The sequence below is a fragment of the Lithobates pipiens genome, unplaced genomic scaffold (genome assembly GCF_037356315.1).
Source record: "Lithobates pipiens isolate NorthernLeopardFrog02 unplaced genomic scaffold, aLitPip1_a1.2 Scaffold_8, whole genome shotgun sequence".
Lineage (NCBI taxonomy): Eukaryota > Metazoa > Chordata > Amphibia > Anura > Ranidae > Lithobates > Lithobates pipiens.
In genome coordinates this window covers 203,200,179-203,224,903 of record NW_027507903.1, presented here as the reverse complement: position 1 = coordinate 203,224,903, position 24,725 = coordinate 203,200,179, and the positions used below count along the sequence as shown (strand labels likewise).

General features: G+C 41.0%; 1 protein-coding gene across 1 annotated transcript in view; it reads left to right on the top strand.

Moving 5' to 3' along the window:
- The window catches only part of CPED1 (cadherin like and PC-esterase domain containing 1), a 396,971-nt gene that overhangs the window by 135,140 nt on the left and 237,106 nt on the right, over nt 1-24,725 (top strand). Inside the window, exons 7-10 of the mRNA XM_077473332.1 lie at nt 6,822-6,964; nt 15,100-15,172; nt 20,370-20,522; nt 21,382-21,486. Of these exons, the coding sequence (XP_077329458.1) occupies nt 6,822-6,964; nt 15,100-15,172; nt 20,370-20,522; nt 21,382-21,486 (474 nt within the window). The remainder of the gene's footprint in view (nt 1-6,821; nt 6,965-15,099; nt 15,173-20,369; nt 20,523-21,381; nt 21,487-24,725) is intronic.

The window sequence follows — 24,725 nt, the reverse complement described above, 5'->3', positions numbered from 1 at the left end:
GCCCTGCAAGCAGAGCACGGTCATGTGGTACACCTCCAAACGACTCCTATAAATGATAGGTTGGGGTAGTATAGGGCAAGTTAGGGGGGTATAAAGCAGGCTAGGGTGGTATAGGGTAGGTTGGGCTGGAAAAGGGAAGGTTGGGGTGGTAAAGGGCAGGTTGGGTGGTATAGGGCAGGTTAGGGTGATATAGGGCAGGTTGGGGTGGTAAGGGGCATGTTAGGGTGGTATAGGGCAGATTAGGGGGTTGATTTACTAAAGGAAAACCCACTCTGCACTACAAGTGCACTTGGAAGTGCAGTTGCTGTAAATCTGAGGGGAAGCACTGAAATGAGGGGAAGCTCTGCTGATTTTATCATCCGATCATGTGCAAGCTAAAATGCTGTTTTTTATTTTCCTTGCATGTCCCACTCAGATCTACAGCGATTGGACTTCCAAGTGCACTTGCGGTGCAAAGTGGATTTGCCTTTAGAAAATAACCCCCTAGTACTAGTGTAGTGACTGTGTGCAGTAACTTACAGCAGATGACGACCCAGCTGGGCTGCTGTGTCCTAACCTCTTTTTCCTTCTTCAGCTGTGGGATCAGCCCAAGTGAAGGAGTCCATGGGTGGAGTGGAGGAGGCAGTCACACCCCCAGCTCCACCTATGAACTCCGGTTGCCTCAGGAGATGTTGGAGATCCCCAAGGGACAGCTTATCCTGACTGGGGAGTGTTATAGGAAGCCTCCTCTGCACAGCTTGGTGCCCTGCTCGCACTGCTCCACTGCAGCACTGCAAGTGCAAGCATTATAGTACAGTGTGTAGCGTTGGCCCCGGTGTCACCCCCATAGCAACGCCACTGGTTATAACACCTCCGCTAGCCAAAATGAAAAAAAAAAGGTCTTGCCCTTTAGTTCTACCTTAAGGAGGAGTTCCACCCCCCCCCCAAAAAAAAAAAGTCATCAGATACAAATACCATAGCTACTGACTTTTACTATTGGGGTACTTGCCTGTCCAAGCGTCCAGCGGTGTCCTCACCTGGGACGTTTCTTGGATCGGCTCTTGGGTGCTGCCGCCATCATCATGGCTAAGGGAAAGCCTAGCGGCTTCACAGCTGGTCTCCTGCTGCACTGGCGAATCGTTCTCCGCTCAGCTTTAATATTTATTTTTCCCTTAAAAAAGAGATCATTACCATTATTTCAATAGTTAATAGATATGTATTCCACATTTTATCCAGTAAAGCATGCACTGCAAAGTGCCAGTCATAGTCCTACAAAGATGAATGCACACTAAAACCAGTCTGATTCAACGCTAAATGATCTACCAATATGTGTTCCTGTTAGACGCTGCTGAGCAGCTGAAAGAAACCCATGCACACAAGCAGAGAACATTTAACACCAAGCAGAAAGGGTCTTACTGGGATATGAGCACAGAATTTCAGTGCTGCCAGGCAGCAACACTAAGCACTGTAGGATCATGCTTAGTCTAGTTCATACATGTAGGTTGATTTGTTTGAATCAGCTTATCATAGACTTAAGACCAGGGCTATACATTGCTGGAGGTAAAGTGCACATTATGCAGCCACAGCTGTTTCATTAGCAATAGCAATAGGCCTGTTGGAAGAGGAACAGTAATTGTTTAATTATAATGATACTGAAGTCCCCTAGGAAAAGGCCACTTAAGCGTAATTGCTTATTTACCTATTGTAGAATGAGACCTTTAAACAGAATCTGTAAGTACAGAAATTCAGGAGCAGCCATTGCTGACTTGCTACTAAGGCCGCGTACACACGCGGGGACTGTTCGCTCAACTTTGTCCGCTGAACAGTGTTTCGGCGGACAGTCCGCTCGTGTGTGGGCTTCAGCGGACAGTTTCAGCGGACAGTCTGCTGAACAAAGTTTTTCGGAATTTCCGAAAAACTGTCCGCTGAAACTTTGTTTCAGCGGACAGTCCCCTCGTGTGTAGGCTTGTTCGTCAAACTAAGTCTCGCGCATGCTCAGAAAGAATTTACACGCCGAAGGTTGCATTGCAGTGTATAGGACGTCGTTTTCTAGTCCCGTTGTACGTGCCGTTCACGTCATCACGCACGGTTTCAGCGGACTGTTCGTTCGTCGTGTGTGGGCAAGTCCGTCCATGCTAATTTTGAGCGGACTGTCCGCTAAAACTGTTTGACGAACAAAGTTGAGCGAACAGTCCCCGCGTGTGTACGCGGCCTAAGGGCTTAATCATACTTGTGTCATTTTCCAGCACTAAGGGCTGGTTCATGCCATGAATCGCACAGCAACGTGCTATACATTCCTGTATGATTCACATGACATCTGGGTATAGTGCGCTTTTAGCCCATTCATTTGAATGTGCTGAAATTCACACTGTACTACAACAAATGTAATCCATTCACTGCTTTATAAAATGCACATCAACTGGATTGCATGGTATAGTAGTACTCAGAGGCTCTAATAGGCTTCAAAATAGGATGGGCTTGTGGCGCAGAGCATTGCGCCTTGAGCCCGCCCAGGTGTTTACAACAGCGAATTAATATTCGCTGTTGCAACACTGATCCTCCTTTACGACCAATCGGGAAGCGGGTCTGATACCTGTCACCGGATTGGCTGAAAGGACAGGCGACCCTATAGGACACCTAGGAGGAGGGGAGGAGGCGTACGGCAGAAGTGAAGAGGAGCACACACAGGAGCTGCTTCCCAATGCCCGCCTCAGCCGGATGTCCGCCGCTGCCCTGATCGCCGCCGCTGCCCTATTTGCCCTCCGAGGCCCAATCCCCGTGGCTGCCTGATGTGCCCGCCGATGCCCTGCATGCCCGCCGCCTAAATGGGGTAAGTTCTGGTAGACTGGCAGACAACGAGGAGGGGGGGTGATTGCCACCCCCCCAAAAAACTACCAGCTGCCACTGGTAGTACTACTAATAATACACCGCGACTTGCATTTGAAGTGTCAATAGATGGACATTGACGCCCACTGTAGATCTGCCGTGCGTTTTGAACATGGGGCAGAAAACACGCATGAAACATGGGTTTCCCCCACCGCGTTCTGGTGTGAACTGACCCTTACAACCCCAGTCTCCACAAAGCCAGACAGAAAACATGTGTCCTGTTCACATTAGAAACCAGGCAGCAAAAGCCAAAGATTTCTGTGTCGAATCTGCAGCATGTCTGCATTTCACCTCAAGTCTCCATATGTGCCTGCATTTCCATGCACCGCAGCTGAGCTTCAGTGCACAGAAATAAAATCAATGTCAGAAGGTAAACAGTGCATTATAAAAAAGATAAGGTACTGCTCCTGTGTGGGTAATGTTCCTATTCTTGCACTAAAAAATAAAATAAAACGTTTGTTGCTCCTTGATGCTATATTAAAAAAAAATTTAAAATAGGCAGTGGATATAAAAGCAAAAGGAACTCTTAAATTGACAGTACACAATGAAAAAAAAAACACAAATGCAAACAATAAAATATACAAAATTGTCCAAGATACTCACCCCCCCCCCCCACCCCCCTCAAAAACAAACAAAAAAAAGATAAAAAAGAAAATGTACCATTTAAAGAAGATTTTGCTGAAATGACTCTGCCAATGACTAGTGAAGCCAGAGTCAGTATGATGAAAATAAATCACCAATATTTGAATATACATTGAATCGGCCCTTTTGGAGAGTTCAATTTGTTACAATAAGACCCCACTGGTCCTAATGTGTATTCTAACACCTTATGCTTCTAATATGTTAGGAAATCAAATCAAATTTTGATTTGAAACATACATTGTATTTTTAATTTGTTAGATTTACAGCGTAGACTGAATAATTTCTATGCTGGGGAACTATTCTAAAACGTTTCCTTTAACTTGATGCCAGAATAAAGTAAAATGAGTCTCTTAACAGTTTAAACTGGTCAACCAATTAATTAAGCATTCAGCTTTGTGCCCAGAAGCACAAGAGTTATCACTGATCCAAAACAAATGTTAAGAATGTTTACGCTCTTAGATCATTCATTGGAAGATCAGAGCGGTGTAAGATGAGAACTGGTGGGAAGGATACGCTGACATACCTATACCTACTTTAATGTATACGTTTCTATTTTTCTTAGTATGCTTCTTCGTCATATCTGAACTGATCTGTCATTGATAAGTACTATGTACTCTTTTATTATTCATTCCATTAGTGTGTGCTTTACCATTGTATTCAAATATGGTATTGTGCCTTTCCTGGTCCCCCCCCCCCTCATCAACATGATAATGAAAATTTTAAATAAAATCTTATTTTCATTATGTAGCTTATTTTAACCCCTTCACACTGACCTAAGACAAATATGTGGCCTCACTAGACTGTTTTTTTTTCTGTGGGACCGCATATTTAGGTATTTACGGTTGGGAAGCCCCGTACTAACGATCGCGATCCAGAACTTCAGATTCTGGGTCACCTGATCGCTGTGATAGCCTCTGATTGGCTATCAAAGTGATCAGTCACTGTGAAGCCCACCCCTGTGTTTTTTCTCTGTGAATGGAGGAGAGAGATGCATCGTATCTCTCCCTCTCTCTCTCTCTCTCCTTGCAAAGTAAAACAATAACAAAAAAGGGTGTGTAAAAAAGAAATACATAATTAATAATAAAAAAATAAAATAAAAAATACATAAAATACCTAGATCAAGGTTTGATCTAGGTCAGTGCTAGGGTTAGTGTTTGGGTCAAGGTCCGGGTAAAAGGTGAGGGACAGTATTTTTTTGGACAGGTTTTTTTTATTTATTTAATATCAGTATCAGTTAAGCCCCATACACACTATCAGATTATCTGCTGAGTTTTTCCTTCAGATTTACCAAAACCATATAATATGAGGTCAAACCTTAGGAGTTTCAATGTGTATGCAATCAGGCAGGCCCTTCTACTACATGGTTTTGGTAAATCTGAAGGAAAAACTCAGCAGATAATCTGATAGTGTGTATGGGGCTTTAGTGTCAGTGTGTTGTAGGTAGGATAAAAAAAAGAAGCAAAACCCGCAGTATTGTCTTTGGGCTGTACTACAGGTACAAACAACAACTAATGTACACATATGTGGCATTGCTGTGATTGTCAGGAGCTGGAGAATTGTTCTTTGGTGCAAGGTTATGGTCGTAGCAAGAAATATACAGCTAAAATGTAAAAAAAAAAAAAAAAAGTACTATTTTTGGCTAACATGCAGGGGGGGGGGGGGCGCCGGAGAGACTTGTAAAAACTCAGAGACCCTAGGAAAGGCTCAGAAACACTCGGGAATGGAGTATTCCGAGTGTTTACGAGTATTTCTGAGTGTCACTGGTGCCCCCGCACCTCTGGCCAAATGCAGTACTGCACACCGCAGAAGCTTGAATCCTGCCATTTTGCAAGACAACACTCGTAAACCGAGTCAGGATTTTTAAATCATTAACTGCGTTATTCGCAATCTTAAGTTCCACTGTATATGCGAGAAACCCGCATCCAATTCGCATGACAGGTGAGTGCGGCCGGCTCTCAATGGAGCCGATATACACAGGTCGGGGGTGGCCACGGTTTGGATTGCATTAGGGTGTTGTGTGTCTTTGGGTCTGGTTCAGGTGTGCGAATTTAGGCAAAAATTCGGACACTAACTGCACCTGGACCGGTGTACAGAAATGCACCGGACTCCATGCTGTAAACTGTGGCCGCACATAGGTGAACCCAGCCCCAAGATATGGCTGACATTGAGCTTGAAATAACATTGTTACCCTTTTAGACATAGTGACATTAAAAGTGTCTTGATGTTTGTATCTTTACTTCCCAGTAGAGAAGCTATGTGACCTGTCGTATTGTAGGCATTGCATTACTGTAGGGTTACCACCTGTCTGGGATTCACCCGGACAGTTTGGGTTTGTAATCATGCATTCGGGTTTCAGACCACCTGAAACCCGGACACATTATTCAGACCGGACTATGGCTTCCCAGCAGGGTTGCTGGGTGCCGTTGTCTAAGCTGAGAGTTTCTGTTACACTCTCTTTCACAGTGCCCAAAGGAAGCACTAACAATCCCCCCTCCCCCTCCACACACACAGACACACAGACAGGAGAGAGGACTCAATCTACTCCTCTTCCTCCCGCCCCTACCCCTCTGTGTCTGTCCACATTCCAATCCCTGGTGCTGTGCCTCAGAAAAGGAAAGTTGGGCCCGGAAATTTGAAGTCCAGCAGCCTTAGATACATCTGAATGAGATATGCCAAGGGGTGAGCGAGCTCCTCATCAATCTCTGTCTGTGACTGAAGTCTCCCCCTTCTCTCTCCTGCCTCTGAGTGAGTACACTACGGTAAATCAGGGTTCTCAGAACATGCCGTACATTAGAGTTTTCGGTTTTCCCCCTTTAATCAGGGTTTCCAGAGCATCCCTTCTGTTAGAGTCCCCAGAGTTCTCCCTTACATCAGAGTCTGCAGTGTCCCCCAGAGGTAACTCTGTGATTTCAGATGTAAAAAGGGAACTCTGTGGATTCTGATGTAAAGGGGGACTATTGTGATTAACTTAATATGATTACAAATGTTATTTAATTGTTAAATACATATATGTATAGCTAAATATATGTATTTATACTATAAAAAATTTTTTAAAAATGCTGTACGACATTTGGGTTTGACTTGAAGAAGAGGTGCCAACCCCACATTACTGTAATTTTTCTTGTGAATGTTCATGACCGTGCGCTTGCGGGTGTGAATGCTGAAAATGATGCTGTTTTCTAGACACAGATGTGAGTGAATGACAGCTTTCTGCAATGATAAATGGCTGAGAACAACATCAATTAATCAGAGTAAATACCATGATTTAATGGTTTTGTGAAATATGTGTGGTATTTGTGTCACTCTCGTCACAGCTACAGCACTTCTATGAACACTTCTTCAAGACACCGTCTCCAGTACAAGCTTTTAACATCTTGAAGGTGATGATAAGCAAGCTGTTGCTTACCCTGGAGGTAATGATCGAGGCAGCTGCTACAGGACCAAATTTGCTGAACAGGTAAATCCTATTCAAACCATGTGGGCTGAATTTAAGGACAGCCCAAGCTAAGAGGATGTTTTCCTTCCAATACTATAATGTTACATTTCTTCTTATTCCATCAATGGAAAATAAATATATAAAACAAAAGTTTCATTTTTTTCTGCTACGTGGCTGTATTGGCAAAACAATAAAAAAATGACAGAAGCGCATATTCATGAATCAAGTTAATCTAGTCATTTTTGTCCAACCCTATTCATTTTCAGCAAATCAATGAAAATGAGAAAATGATGCAGATAATTAATCCTAATTGCCCGGTTTCATGAAATGTGTGAAACGCATCTGATTAACTAAATCTGTATTTAAATAATCAGACACATCAAAGATTAAAAATATTCCAAAATTTAGGCATTCACTGTATAATGGGCATGTTCATTAAGACAATGCAAATTGCAGCTATAATGATCATAGTAGAGCAATCATTACGCCTAGTACACACGATCAGAAAATTGGATGAAAAATACCGCTTTTGAAGCGATCATACGATAAATTGATCATTGGTACACAGCTTTCGAGAGCCAATCATGACTTTTCAATCCAAAAATATCTGAAGGGATAAACATGAAAAGACTATGGGGGTTATTTACGAAAGGTAAATCCACTTTGCACTGAAAGTGCACTTGGAAGGGCAGTCACTCTAAATCTAAGGGGTAGATCTGAAATGAGGGGAAGCTCTGCTGATTTTATCATCCAATTACGTGCAAGCTAAAATGCGTTTTTTTATTTTCCTCGCATGTTCCCCTCGGATCTACAGCGACTCTACTTCCAAGGGCACTTGTAGTGCAAAGTGTATTTTCCTTTAGTGAATAACCCCCATTATATCACTTCTGAAGTTGTATTTTGCTGTACGAGAATTTTTGTAAGTTTAGTAACCTTTTCATTTTCGATATGAGACTAGCATGCAAAAAATAAAATCAGATGATCATTCGTCTGATATTCTAATCGTGTGTATACGGCATTAGGCAGCTTTCAGTTTACTGCAAGCAGATCGGTGAAAAAATTGTGTTTTTGTGGTCTCTTTAGAATGCAGCTCTATTCACATAATTATGCTCTATGCACACTTCATTTAGAAATACTGTATGCCCTATAAATGAGTTAAAGCTTTTTTACTCCAAAGCCTATCAGGGGAATTCATGACAAGTGTCTAAGATACTCTTCAGAATTCTGACATGCCTCTACAGTTTGGCTGACAGAATCATGTACCTGTTGCAGACAAGTACATGAATCCTGGGCATACACTGCATGTGGAAGCACACCTAGGTTCACACCTATGCCTTTTTTAGTGCATTTTGCAGTTTGCAAAAACGCACTACAGTCCATTTAGCATGGTTTCCTATGATACAAGTTCACATCTATGCGTTTTGCGGTCAGTGTGTTTTTGAAGAGGGTCTGGGACTTTTTTCCCTCGATTTGTGGGTAATGGACTTCAATGGAACTGCACCAGAAATGCAAATGTTGTGTTTGTGATGTAATTTTTTATGTGTTTTGCTGTTTTCATTTTAACACCGTATATAGCTGGTTGCTAATCAGGGGGCCAGGAAGCCGGCCACTGCATCCTTAACAACTGATGAGTCATCGGCTGTCAGCTGGGTTTCCCGTCTAGTATGGATTCGGAGGGGACCCCTTCCCCCATGCAAGTGGGGGGACAAGGGCCTCTTCCTAACAACCCTGGCCGGTGTTTGTCATGGTCTGTGGGCGGGGGGGCTTATCGGAATCTGAAAGCCCCCTTTAAGAAGAGGGCCTTCAGATCCTGCCCCCCCCATGTGAATGGGTATCGGGTACATCGTACCCCTACCTATCCACCTCAAAAATCTATGAAATGGGAAAAAAAAACGGTTTTATTAATAAAATGGCTCTGAGCTGTCTTTTACTGCCACCGTCTCTCCCGGGGCCACCTTCTCCCCAAGCTGTCTTCTCCCCGAGCCCCCCCCAAAGAGCCCATCCCCCTCAAGTTGTGGGCATGCGGTCTGGTATGGTTCAGGAAGGGGGGCACTCACTCATCCTCTCCCTTCCCTGACCTGCCAGGTGGCATGCTCGGGTAAGGGTCTGGTATGGATTACGGAGCAGGCCCACGCCATTTATTTTTTACATTTTGGCAGGGGGGGTCCCTTCCGAATCCACACTAGACCTGAAGGGCCTGGTATAGACCTGTTTACATTCAGCTGTCAGTGGGGATGACTCATTGGTTGTTAAGGATGTGAAAAAAGGACAATGAAAAATCAAAAGTCCCAATTTTGAAGGCTTATATGTAAGTTATTGGCCATAAAAAGGGTATGGGGGCCTGAATACTGCCCTGGGGACATGTATCATTGCAAAACATTTTTTTTTTAAAGATAATTTTTAAAGAAATTGTGATTTTAATGATGCTTAACGTGAAACACTAAAAATAAAAAATTCCTTTAAATATAGTGCCTGGGCCTGACATTTAAATCAACTAGGGTCTGCAAGCTATTGCCGGCAATACAACAAAATTTTTTTAAAAACTGTGTGGGGTCCCCCCCTTAAGATCGCTACCAGGCCCTTTGTGTCTGGTATGGATCTTAAGGGGAACCCCACGCCAAAATAAAAAAAACTGTGTGTGACCCCCTAAAACCCATACCAGATCCTTATCGAGTGCCTCCCCCCTCGGACCATACCAGGCCACATGCCCTGTACATGGGGGGTGTTTTAGGATGGGGGGGCTCTGTTTGATGCGTACAAGGGCCTTTTCCTGACAACCATGGGCTGTGGTTCTGAGGATCTACGGACAGGGGTTTATCGGAATCTGGAAGCCCCCTTTAACAAGGGGCCCCCAGTTCCTGCCCCCCCATGTGAATGAGTAGGGAGTACATTGTACCCCTACTCATTCACCAAAAAATTTCAAAAATAAATAAAGACAAGAGGTAGCTTTTGACAATTCCTTTATTAAAAAAAACAAAACAATGTCCCCCGATGTAGATCCATCATCAATCAGGACGCTCACTGCACCCAAAAAAAACGATCTGCCCGTAATGAAGGCTAACCACCGAATGCCTGCTCCTCCGTCTGACAGTTCCTAAATAGGTAAGAAGAGGGGCCACCTAGTGACATCACCTGTGGCACCGTCCCTTGTATTGTCACTGACCAGTGCATACTGGGTAGGTGATGTCACAAGAGGCAATGCCACCAGGTGATGTCACCAGGTGCCCCCCCCCAGCTATTTATGAACTGTCAGATGGAGGAGCAGGCATTCAGCCGTTAGCATTTGTCCTGGTGGGTCTGACGTTGTGATTGATGATGGAGCCCCCCCACCCCAAAGCACCCCCTATGTTGAGAGCATGTAGCATGGTATAGTTGGGGGGGGCTCACTCACTCGCCCCCCCTTTCCTGGCCTGGCAGTCTGCATGCTTGGATAAGGGTCTGGTATGGATTCTGGGGGGCACCACACCGTTTTTGTGTTTAATTTGCTATTGCCAGCTAATTCAGCAATTTTTTTTTCATTCAGCTCTCAGCGAGGAAGCCCGTTGACAGCTGATGACTCATCCATTGTCAAAGACATGGCGGCTGGCTTCTCAGCCCTGCTCCTTAACAAGCTATTGACTGTGCGCTCGGCTGACTTATGCTCGGCGGTGTTCGGCGAACTTATGCTCGGCCCATCCCTATTACATACATATATAAATACCCTTTTTCCAACAATAAAAAAGACAGCATTGTGTGAGTTTAGTTCTGCTTTAACTAGAGCCTTGCAAGTTAAAAAAAAATATAAAAAAATAGAAATTTGTGATGAAACTATAAAAATACAAACATAAAAAAGTGGTGGCATTTGAGAAAGTGTCTGGGTCTGGACCAGTGTTTGGCTTTCTGCACTATGAAAGGCCAGTTTGTGCCCTTTTTATCCTGTTTTAAAAATCATTGGCCTCTAATTCCTTAATTAAGACAAAATCTGTGTTATATATGGGCAGCAAAGCAGATCTACCACCTGTGATGCAGTTTCTCCTTTCGTTCTACAACCTTTTGTTCCAAGAGTGATAAAAGTTGCTGGAACTCCCTTGCTGGATAGAGCACCCACTTGGCGAGTCCCTACCGAGCCTATCAATCAAGCACAAGCAATAGTTTCACTTTTTGGATCAACGTTCCAGTTAATGTTATTTGTTAATGTACTTGTATCTTCAGTTATCCACTTCAACTTGTATCTGGCAATGCCAGTTGGCAGGGATATGATGGGATTAACTGAGGAGGTAAAAGGGCACAAGAGCAACTCTAAAAAAGCAAGTGGCTGCTCTGCGACTTTGAGGAGGAAAAAGGTGCCGGAGCAGCACCGTAAAAAAAATAGTGGCTGTTATGTGCCCTTGAGGAAGAAGATGAGAAGGAGGGAAAGCAAGTAAAAAAAGGAAGTTTTCAAACTAAAGCAGAGGTGTGGTGGGTAATGGAGGAGACAGGGGAGGAGAAGGAGGAACATCAATTTTGATTATTATTATTCTTATTATTAACCACTTGACAACTGGGCACTTAAACCCCCCTCGTGACCAGACCAATTTTCAGCTTTCAGTGCTCTCGCACTTTGAATGACAATTACTCAGTCATGTAGCACACATGTTCCCACAAATAGAGCTTTCTTTTGGTGGTATTTAATCACCTTTTGGGTTTTTTATTTTTTGCGCTATAAATGAAAAAAGATGGACATTTTTTGAAAAAAAAAACACATTTTTTTTTGTTTCTGTGATAACATTTTGCAAATTATTAATTTTTCTTCATAAATTTTGACCACAATTTATACTTCTACATATCTTTGGTAAAAATAATCCAAAATTAGTGGATATTATTTGGTCTTTGTGAAAGTTAGAGAGTCTACAAGCTGTGGTGCAAATCATACAAAATTGATCACATATGATGTACTGGTGACCTATCTCATTTCTTGAGACCCGAGCAAGCCAGGAAAGTACAAATACCCCCAAATGACCCATTTTTTGAAAGTAGACATTCCAAAGTATTTAGTAAGAGGCATGGTGAGCTTTTTGATGTTGTAATTTTTTCACACAATTCTTTGCAAAATAAAGATTTTTTTTTCACAAAATTGTCATTGTAATAGGTTATTTCTCTCACATGGCATGTGTATACCACAAATGACACCCCAAAATACATTCTGCTACTCCTCCTGAGTATTATGATACCAATGTGTGGGACTTTTCCACAGCCTAGCCACTCAAAGAGGCCCAACATGCAGGGAGCACCATCACATGTTCTAGGAGCATAAATTACACATCTAACTTGTTGACTATCTATTACACTTTTGAAGGCCCTGCAGCACCAGGACAATGACATGTGACACTGACGTGGCAATGATACATGGCACTGATGACACATGAAACTGATGTGGCACTAATGACAGATGCCACTAATACGTGGCACTGATGACACGGGACACCGATGACAGGTGGCACTAATATGTGGCACTGATGGCAGATGGCACTTATACATGGCACTGATGACACGTGGCACAAATACGTGGCACTGATGACAGATGGCACTAATACTTGGCACTACAGATGGCATTAATACGTGGCACTGATGACAGATGGCACTAATACTTGGCACTACAGATGGCATTAATACTTGGCACTACAGATGGCATTAATACGTGGCACTAATGACACGTGACACTGATGACAGATGGCACTGATACGTGGCATTGATGACATGTGACACTGATAACAGATGGCACGTGACACTGACAGGTGGCACTAGTGACAGATGGCACTGATACATGGCACTGACAGATGGCACTAATATGTGGCACTAATGACACATGACATTGATATGGCACTGATGACAGATGGCACTATGTGGTACTGATGACACATGGCACTTTTACGTGGCACTGATGACAAATGGCACTTATAAGTTGCACTGGGGACAGATGCCACTGACAGGTGGCACTGGGGACAAATGGCACTGGGGACAGGTGGCATTGGGGACAGATGGCACTGACAGGTGGCACTGGGGACAGATGCCACTGACAACAGGTGGCAGTGGGGACAGATGGCAGTGACATTGTGGGCACTATATTTTCCGTGGGATTTTTTTTCTACTCACGGCTGCAGCCGTTCATCTCTCCCTCCTCACACGCTGTCTCTGTGTGAGGAGGGAGAGCCGGTGATAAAAGATGATTTCATATGTTTACATATGAGATCATCTCTCATTGGACATGCTGATCGTGCTGTAAACGGCTGCTGTGATTGGCCATTTACAGTGATCTGTGATTGGCTGTGTCCAAGGGACACGGCCAGCACAGAACTTCCCCGATGCGGGTATGTGGCTTTGAAGTGTTTTGATGTGTTTTATTAAACTCTGAAGAAATTTCAGTGTGGTACTAGGGAAAAAAGAAGCTCACAAACTATACTATGAAACTGTTTTGACACTGGCCAGTTTGTAAGAGGATGAGGGCTTTAGCTTTATTTGTTTTGAAGACTAAACTCTCTTATAGCTTTTAGATGCATTGTGGCTCATGGTTTTACATTTCGACTACAGGCATACCCCACTTTTAAGTACGCAATGGAGTTTATTTACTAAAGCTGGAAAGTGCAGAATCAGGCTCACTTCTGCATAGAAACCAATGAGCTTCTTACCCCAGCTTGTTCAATTAAGCTTTGGTAATAAAAGCTGGAAGCTCATTGGTTTCTATGCAGAAGTGAGCCTGATTTTGAACTTTCCAGCTTTAGTAAATAAACCCCATTGTGTATTTAAAAGTGGGGTATGCCTGTGGATCCAAATTTACTAGAATTAGTTTTTACATTTTTTTTTACAAAGAGCACAGGCTGAGGCTTTACTACAAGAACTAAAGGAGAAGTACTGTATAACCAAAGCTCTATACATCTCCTGTAGGTCACAGGAGTGCAGTTCATACTTTATTTTGGGATAATAATCCTAACTGGTGTAAGCCTTATTTTGTTTTTATCTATGAGGATAGAGGGGTGTCATGATTGTGAGTGATATAATGTGAGGTGGCTTAGGTGCACTGTTCTTGCACTTTGTATTTTTTTTTTTCCAACACGCTATGATTAAGCGGTATGCTGCAAGCAAAATCTCTCTTTAAAGATTGTCAGTAATGGCTGTATTCTAAAGGCCATGTAGTACATTATGGTTAAAACAAATCCTGAGTGCATCTGCACATAAATCTGCTCGATTCTGCAGGTTTTCCCTTAAACCCATGGTTGTGGTGAACTCAAACCTCATTGCTACTGCCTGCATTGTGGCTCTGTTTGTTTGATTTAAAATTCAGACAAATATGATATGTGTGTAAACTGCAGCTTAAAGTGATTGTAAACCCTTGTTGTTTTAAAATAACAAACATGTCATATTTACCTCCACTGTGCAGCTCGTTTTGCACAGAGTCGTCCCAATCCTCATCTTCTGGGGTCCCCTGGCGGCGCTATCAGGTCCTCCCCGCGTCATATAACCCCCTAGGAGAATTGCTCTCCCGAGGTGGTTACCTTGTGGCACACTCCTGAGTCCAGCATTTGCATCAATAGATGCAGAATGAAGGACTCGCTCCCCCCCCCCCCCCCCCGGTGCTCGCGTCATTTGATTTGATTGACAGCAGTGGGAGCCAATGGCTGCGCTGCTATCAATCTAGCCAATCAAGAGCCAAGAACCCCCAAGCAGAGAGGGTGAACGCATCTCCGCCAAGGGAACGAACGGGCTCAGGTGAGTAAAACAGGGGATAGGAGGCTGGTCACTGTCAGAAGTTTTTTCACCTTAATGCATAGAATGCATTAAGGTGAAAAAACATGAGAGTTTGCAACCCCTCTAAAGCCCAAAAAACTGTTTTATTCTCCAGCAGGAGCCTAAAATTCCACCTGCTGGCTAAAAGGTAATGTGCACAATTGTAACATGCAATATTTCATATTTGCCAGTTATTATTATTATTGGTAATATAAAGACATTTTAAACAAAACTACCCATTCCCTTTAAGAGCTGGCAACATGTGTATTTCAACAGCTGAAAAGTCATATGTTGCCTGAGCCTGAAGATATATAAAGCAGGCTATGGAAAAAGGGCTGTCACCTTTAGCATCAAATGTTATCATTGTAACTTTACTCATATTTGCATCTTGTGACAACTTATCTGAATTATTTCAGGTGCATTGAATGTTTTCAGCTATTAACATTTGACATTGGATACAGCCGTGCCTTACCTCCCTCTGTGCTTGAGGTCAGTATTATGAACAGCTAGACTGCACTGTGCTTTTGAACTGAATGTTTGAGTCAATTTGCCAGGCACACCATACAAAAAGCTTTTCTTATGCAAGTTTGAAATAGAAAATGTCTTATCGTACAGCAGAAATCAGACTGTATACTTTGGAGAGAGTTGGTTTCGGCATTAAGTAAAAAGGATTCAGATATTGAGGTTGATTTACTAAAGGCAAATAGACTGTGCACTCTGCAAGTGCAGTTGCTCCAGAGCTTGGTAAATGAGGTAAAGCTTCAATTTGCAAAGAGTACCCAATCACGTGCAAGCAAAATAATAATAGTAATAATTAAAAAAAAGCTGCATTTTTGCTTGCACATGACTGGATGATGGAAGTCAGCAGGGCTTCTGCTCATTTACTAAGTCCTGGAGCAACTGCTCTTGCTGAGTGTAACTGCACTTTGCAAAGTGCACCGTCACCGTCTATATTCCTTTAGTAAAAAGATCCCATTAAGTCAAGGTGGCACTTTGACTTCATTTCTTAATTTCTAAGTTCTGGAGCAACTGCTCTTGCAGTGTAAAGTGCACCATTACCGTCTATATTCCTTTAGTAAATAAATCCCAGTCAATTTGGCACTGTTGTCTTTTAAAGGAATAATGATGAGCACCACACACAAAATATTCAAATAATGCCCCCTTCTTCTGTATTGCAAGTGTATGCCAGAACACATTTACAGTTCACATAAGTGTACAGCTGTTTCCATCATCTGCATCATTCACTTACAGCAATCACTAAGTGGAGTCCCTCACATTACAGCACCTCTGTCCTCATCTTTTGATTTTGATATGTCATCCCCAAGTTCAGAGCAGAGATCTGATACTGGAGTAAAAAAACAAAAAACAAAACATAGATTTATCTGTGCCGTGTCACAGCCCATTGGCTGCAGCCACTTTTTGAATGAATGTTTTTTTTATTTTTATTTTTTTCAAAATGTTTTTATTGAATTTTTCAAGTGTACAATTGGGCAAGTACATGAATGAAATGCAATAAACAGTATATAAATGGCATAATACTGAAAATGGCTCTGTAAAAGATACTTACCTAACAGGGTATGTGTATTCTTACTCAGGGTAGAGTGAACAGTGGAAAAATTTAACATAGGCCTTATGAGCAGTAAAATATATTCATAATCAAATGTATGTGAAACAATAAAGAAGGGAGAGAGGGGGTAAGGGTAGGGAGGGTAGGAGGGAAGGAGTGGGTGGGGTAAGGAGTGGGGGGGGGGGGGGGAGAGAGCATCAGTAGGAGGCTGTAGGTCAATATGGTGCTATCAATTGTTGTATCTTTTTTTTAGCAGAGGTTCTATGGATTCCATGAATGAACGTTTTTTTTGAACATTCCCCAGTGATTGACTTCTGTCGAGTAGGAATGGCCCTGGATAAATTGAAATTTGCCTAGCTCAGCAGGGATTTTGATCCATCTATGGCCAGCTCAAGTGCAGGCTGCAAATGAAATGTTAAATTAAGAAAGAAAAATACATCAAAACTCATCAATTTAACTCAGATAATTCTGCTATGGAGATTATCTTTATTTTAAGTATTTAATTAACTCTAGTAGTCCAGTGAATCCCTCATATGGAACCCTACCATTCATCTATGTGGTAGTCCTTTCCTATTTATGACTGCTCCATTGGTTAGATTTTCCTTCACTGTCTTTTCTAAAAACACAACAGGAAGTTATAGAGAATCTGCTCCAAGTGGACAGAAATACCCTCTTAAACAGTTGTTACCAGAACAGGTATACTGAGCAAAATATTACCCTGATTCCAGTGTTGACTGCAATTATTTACAATTTTGCTAATTTCCAATCCCTGGTGCCCGTCTTCTCCAGGACAAATGAAAAGGGTGAATATCTTTAGGAAAGACTTCAGGAAAAGACTTCAGTGAAGACACAGAAAGCCGTGAAATTCCCACAAGGGTTTTAACTGAAACTATTTTCTAACCAAAAACAGCTAAATATGACTCCTGCAAATATAACTCATTGCAAATAATTGACTATGCTTGGTTTAGAATGGTTTACATTTGTAATCATTGTTATATAAAATGTTACAGTGAAAACATGTTTTGAACATTTTTGCAAATTGTTAAATTCATTTCATTGGGCTATTTTAACTTTTAAAAAAATATGTCAGAAATGAGTACAGAGAAAGCAAAACTGGCTAAAATAAAATTTTCAGTGGCATTATAGACAAAATATTGTTATCAAACATTTTCACTGGAAAAAAAAAGGTGGAGGTTGGTGGATTTCTTTTGTGGTATTACTAAGCTGTAAGGTCGCGTACACACGGGCGGACTATCCGTCCAACTAAGTCCGTCAGACAATCCGACAGACAGTCCGTCCTACTTTTGAATGAACGGACTTGACCACACACGATGAACAGACAGTCCGCTGAAAGCTTGCGCGATGACGTGTACGGCACGTACGACGGGACTAGAAATCCGACGTCCAATACACTGCAATGCAACCTTCGGCCGTGTAAATCCTTTCTGAGCATGCGCCATACTTAGTCCGTCGAACTAGCCTAATCACGAGCGGACTGTCCGCTGAAACCAAGTTTGGACGGACAATATTACGGAAATTCCGAAAGACTTAGTCCGCCAGACTGTCCGCTGAAAAAGTCCGCTGAAGCCCACACACGAGCGGATTGTCCGCTGAAACACGTTTCAGCGGACCAAGTCCGTCAGACAGTCCGCCCGTGTGTACGCGGCCTAAGTCATTTGTTGGCTGGAATATATTTCCTTCACTTCACTTTAAACATTTTTGTTATGATAATCTGAATCTCCATATATGTATTCAGTAATATCTTTAGGATTTCATTTGCATAAAACAATGTAAGAAGATTATGCCATTTATGTATAAAGGGTCTCCCACAGCAGTTATGGCCAACCACCTCTGATAATGGGTCCTCGAAATTCCTTTGTGCCTTATGCTGGCTACAGACAACTTCTGCCTATGAAAATAAATTAATATGAAGTATGTACATTTGAAAAAGAGATTTTATATGCAGTTCACGTTGCTGTGTATTAAAACATTTAATTTTCAGAGAACATTCTTTTTCTCATGTACTTGCAACAGTCATTTGCACAATGGAATGCACAGGGAAATGTGGAATCTGTGATTTTTATCAGAGGCTGTTTTCTCCTGAGGCAATTATGTTTTAGGTTTACTGAACCTTTGAAATTTACTGTTCAGCATATACAGGTTATATTATTAAATGCATCATTAGCATCTTTACCCAACCAAATCCACTTTTTCTTTACTAAGAAGCTAAAATAAGCTTTTGTTTTCAGTTCTAGGACTCTATAGTATACTCTTAGCAAATTGAGTTTTGTTGTTTTCCCTATAATTTTTAAAATAATAATTAAAAACTACCAACCAAAAATTCTAAGCTTTCTTTCTAGAACACTATGGTGTTCTAATTCCTTTTTGTGTATAGAACACTGCAGAACATTATTTAGATTGATTTAATGATTTCCCAAAGGCTTTCCTTATACTAGTACCTTTATCCAACCAAATCCACTTTTTCTTTACTAAGAAGCTAAAATAAGCTTTTGTTTTCAGTTCTAGGATTCTATGGTGTACTCTTAGTAAATTGAGTTTTGTTGTTTTGCCTATAATTTTTAAAATAATAATAATTAAAAACCGCCAACCAAAAATTCTAAGCTTTCTTCCTAGAACACTATGGTGTTCTAATTCCTTTTTGTGTATAGAACACTGCAGAACTTTATTTAGATTGATTTAATGATTTCCCGAACGCTTTCCTTATATTAGTACCTTTACCCAACCAAATCCACTTTATTTGTTTTACTAAGAAGCTAAAATAAGCTTTTGTTTTCAGTTCTAGGACCCTATGGTATACTCTCAGTAAATTGTGTTTTCCTTATGATTTTTAAAATAATTAAAAACTGCCAACCAAAAATTCTAAGCTTTCTTCATAGAACACTTTGATGTTCTGATTTTTTTGTGTACAGAACACTGCAGAACTTTATTTAGATTGATTTAATGATTTAATAAAAGCTTTCCTTATATTAGCACTGGAAGGTTGTCACTTTTCCAAATTTGTTATTAGAATGGCTAGTCTCGGTATTATCAGAATAGAACTGCCATTAAAGTTCCTTGTCCCTCAAAAGTTTAATTTCATTAAAGGCGAACTGACCCTTTATGGACAGATTTACCAGGTTTGGCCAACATGAGTGAATATGTTTTTGAACTAATCATTCTCAAAAAAAAAAAATGTTGGTCTGATTTCTAACTGCCTTATCTATATTGTTGGCTTAACTCAGAAATGACTTATAAAAAAAGACAAGTTGGGTGAAATTTCTATGCCTTGAAAAATGCCACATACTGTACAGTGATAAAGTTCTATTTCATGCCTCAATTTTATAAGATATAAAATTCTTGTGATAAGTTCTCCTCTTGGGTCATTTCCAACTTTACATTCTAGTGTTGCATCACACTGCTGGCCCTTAACCCCACAGCATGTTAATGGGACCAAAGTAGCCTTGTGAAATTGCTGCAGTCCAATCTCATACGAACTTAGAATCAAAATTCCAAGTAAAATAGGGGAAAATAAATCAATCTCTTCAAATGATCTCAGATTCAGTAACTGATAAATCCTCAGAAATGAGCCTCAATGGGATTTCTTTATTATTCTCACAGCTGCAGAACTGCTTAGTTATTCCTTATAAAATAGAATCAGATTTATCCTATAAATAATGATTCTGTTTTGAATTGTTTCCAATGTGATGGTTGAGTCAAAGCCCATTAGAAAAATATGTAACACTGCAATGGCCAGCGTGCCATTTTTTTTCTGGTATTGCTCACAGCAAAACAATAATTATCCATATGCTGTTTGAAATACATGTTAAGGATATTCACTAAAGCACTGCATGTAAAAAGAAAGATCCCAGAACAACCAATCAGAAATAATCTTATAGCATATCTGACTATTGTAATTAGAAGTCTAAAGGGATGCTAGAAGCTGTAAAACTTTTCAGTCATAATTTTATTTTTATAGAGTATGTGTAGGAGAGATAGATGCTAGATATTGCATTATTCATTTCTTGTGGTTGTGGAAAGTACATTTTCAGTTCTGCAACTGTCCCCAATGCTAGTTCAATTTTCTAATGAATCTTTTTAACTTCATGTCTTGTTTCCAAGGTAAAAGAATTACCTGATTTCCATGATCTAAACGTGGAGCAGCGTGATGCAGTAGAAACCATTTTTCAACATGTGTTTAAATTTATATTACAAAACAGTGATTCACATTTTTTAGACATAATGGAACATATTGAAAAGAATACAGCTATAAAGGTAAACTTATCTTAATTTGCATGAACAGTTTATTTTCTACCTGAACCTATTTAGCCAAACGTGTTTCTAAAGGTCTGCAATACAGATTTATGCCGTTACCATTCACTTAGTATACAACAAAAACTCAACTTATTGTCCTGGCATTCCTTTTAAAGTGTGATCGCACTCTATAAGCACAACATCAGTTATTAGAACCAGAAGGATTCCACGATAAATATGATTTCATACAGTTAAATGAAAAGTATACTTTTAAACAACCACTTGCTGAAAAATGTAAGAAGGAGGAAATCACGTGCATGATCCTGTGGCTGATGGAGGGGTCTTCAACCCACGCTCTTCTCTTAAGTACTCTTCCTGGTATTGCTTCTGACAAAGAGTGGGCCAGCCAGTGCTTAATATGCTAGTAATGAGAAATGTTCCAATTCACAAGTTTAAGTCACTGACAGATGGCCAGTAAAGTTAAGCTCCTCTAAAAGTATAAGATCCTTCAGCATCTGTGGATTGGGATAGTGGCAATGTAGAAAATAGGCATTTCCACGTATTCAATTTTTACAATAATACTATTCAAATAAAAGAAAATTTTAGAGTAAAACAATAAAATAAAAATAAAAAAACACTCCTTTCCTGCCAAGGAAATTTGTAGGCAAAGTATACTTAGCACAGTTGATATTCTCATGAAAACCCTCTTCGATCATCAGTAAAAAGTACAGGAGTGTTCAATGAGTAGTATTTGATCTCAGAGCCTGCTTACTCCAAAATGGACTAAACTTTTAGTTTTTGTGGTTAAAAAAACACAGCTATTTACCTAAAATCATAAAATGAACAAATAATAAACGTGCCACCTTTTCTTTACCTCCAGGAGAACATTTGCTGGATGGATCAAATTCTAGATTTAACATGGGAGGATATGGATGAATTATATATTTTCATGGAGGAGCTGAGAAAGCTGGAAGTTTTTGAAATGGTAATTTTTTTTTTTTTTTGCTGTGATAAATTAAAGATATTCACAGTTGTAATTGAATATATTTGCACCTGTCTGTGTTATCATTATTTCCTATCAAGTGCAGTTGTATTTTCATTCTAGTTCTGGGCAAACTTCCCCTGACCCCATTCATGTAAGTATGTAAATTAAGAATTCTGACTCTAATTTTTATCATCTACATGTTTTTATCAGGTCAGTGGCTCACAATACTGAAGTCGGTTAGCTTGCATTTTCAGCAAGACCAGCAAGAGTAGCCTCCATAATTCTCTCACTACCAGTTTCCTTTAAAGTGTAACTGAAAGCAAACTTTTTTTTCAGATTAAAATTTAGATAGAGGGATGAGGGATTTGAACCCCTGTTTGTAATTGCCCTGATCACCAATGTCACTGGGAATGAAAGTAGTGGGTAAATCCATCATTCTGAGTTGCTATCTGAACAGGAATAGAGGGGACATCTTCCAATGGGGACCCTTGTTCCCCTAACAGTTCTATAAGACCCCTTTCACACCAGGGCGTTTTGCAGGCGCTATAGCGTTAGAAATAGCGCCTGCAAAACGCCCTAAAGAAGCTGCACCATTGTGTGTAGTGTGAAAGCCCCGAGGGCTTTCACACTACAGCGGTGCGCTGGCAGGACGTCAGAAAAAAGTCCTGCCAGCAGCTTCTTTGGAGCGGTGAAGGAGCGGTGTGTTTACCGCTCCTCCACCGCTGCTGCCCATTGAAATCAATGGGGCAGCGCTGTAATGCCGCCGGCAAAACGCCGCTATTGCGGCATATTGCCGGCGGTTTTAACCCTTTCGCGGCCGCTAGCGGGGGTAAAAGCGCCCCGCTAGCGGCCGAAATGCGCCGCAAATCCGGCGGTAAAACGCCGCTAGAAATAGCGGCGTTTTACCGCTGACGCAAGGTGCGGTGTGGTGTGAAAGGGGTCTAAGAAGGAATTTACCACACTTTGGAAAAATATCCACTTACTTCTTGTTTATATGAGAGTAAGTCAAGGAAAAATTCCTTAATGAGGCTGAAGTACCCTCTGCTACTCTGTTATCCGAAATGCTAAAACAAATTGCCTAGATATATTATAAGTAGCAACTGTACACTCTTGTGTTCAAACCTATAAAAGGAGTGTAGGCATACAGTTGTGTGAAAAAGTGTTTGCCTCCTTTCTGCTTTTGAATTTTTTTGCATATTTGTCACATTTAAATGACTCGTATAATCAAAAAAAAATATTATTAAACAAAGATAACCCAAGTAAATACAAACTGCAGTTTCTAAATGATGGTTTAATTTATTAAGGCAAAAAAGCTGTTCAAACCTGCCTGGCTTCATGTGAAAAAGTAATTGCCCCCTAAACCCAATAACTGGTTATGACACCCTTGGCGGCAACAACTGCAATCAAGCGTTTGTCATAACTGGCAATGAGTCTTTTACATTGCTGTGGAGCAATTTTTGGCCCACTCTTCTTTGTATAAGCCCACGTACACACGGTCGGAGATTTTGCCAACCAAATCCGTCGGATTTTGCCCGTCGGATTTAGTCCGACGGATTGTGTCCGAAACTGTTGCATACACACGGTCGGGCCAAGTTGGCGAAAAATCCGATCTTTCAGAACGTGATGATTTCATTACGATGGGACTACATTCAGTTCTAGTAGCCAATAGCTTTGATGTAGGAATTTGATCTGAGCATGCGTGGCACTTGGTCCGATGAAAATGCTCTACACGTGATCGGATTAGGTCCGTCCGGCCCAGCTGGTCGGGAAATATTTCCAACATGTTGGAAAATTGGGTCGGACGGAGATTCGGATGGAATCAGTCTGATGCATACCACACACAGTCGGATTATCTGACAACACGGTCCGATAAGACTCATTCCGACAGATTCTCCGACCGTGTGTACAAGGGCTAAGTGTTTTAATTCAGCCACATTGGAGGGTTTCCCAGCATGAACGGCCTTATGTAAGGTCATGCCGCAGCATCTCAATTGAATTTAAGTCCGGGCTTTGACTAGGCTACTCCAAAACCTAAATTTTGCTTTGTTTGAACCATTTGGTGGTGGACTTGCTGTTGTGTTTCATTGTCCTGGTGCATAAACCAAAAGCACTTGAGCTTGAGGTCACAAACTGATGGCCAGACATTCTCCTTTAGAATTGTCTGGTAGAGCTCAGATTTCATGGTTCTATCAATTATGGTAAGTCGGCCAGGTCCTGAAGCTGCAAAGCAGCCCCAGACCATCACACTACCACCACCATGTTTGACTGTTGGTATGATATTCTTTTTATGAAAGGCTGTATTTATTTTATGCCAGATGTAATGGGACGCACACATTCCAAAAAGTTAGATTTTTGTCTCATCAGTCCACAGAATATTATGCTAAAAGTCTTGGGGATAATCAAGATTTTTTTTTTGGTAAATGTGAGATGAGCCTTTGTGTTCTTTTTGGTTAGCAGTGGCTTTGGCCTTGGAACTCTCCCATGGATGCCATTTTTGCCCACTCCCTGTCTTATTGTTGAATCGAGAACACTGATCTTACTTGAGGCAAGCGAGGCCTGCAGTTCTTTAGATGTTGTTCTGGGTTCTTTTATGACCTCCTGGATGAGTCGTCGTCATACTCTTGGACTAAATTTTGTAGGCCGACCACTCCTGGGAAGGTTCACCATTGTTCCAAAGTATCTCCGTTTGTGGATAATGGCTCTTCCCGTGGTTCACTGGAATTCCAAAGCCTTAGAAATGGACTTGACACCCTTCCTAGACCGATACATGTACATTACTTTGTTTCTAACCTGTTCTTGATTTTTTTTAGCTTGTGGCATGATGTGTGGCTTTTTGTAGCATGCTTCACTTTGTCAGTCAGCTTCTATTTATGTGATTTCTTGATTCAACAGGTCCGGCAGTAATCAGGTCTGGGTGTGGCAAGTGAAATTTAACTCCGCTTTCCAAAAAAACTGTAGTTAATCAATGAAATAATAATTTAAAAACTGCATCTTGGATTTACTTGGGTTATCTTTGTGTAATATTAAAATTTGTTTGATGATCTGAATCATTTAAGTGAGAGAGATATGCAAAAAAAAAAAAAAGTCAGGAAGAGGCAAATATTTTTTCACACAACTGTATATCTAAATTCAAATTCCAATAGAAGAAGCCGGCACTCCAAATCCTGGGTAAATAATTTATTCAGTACATATAAGAGTAGAAGGGGCATATAGCTAAATGCATTTGAAATATATATATA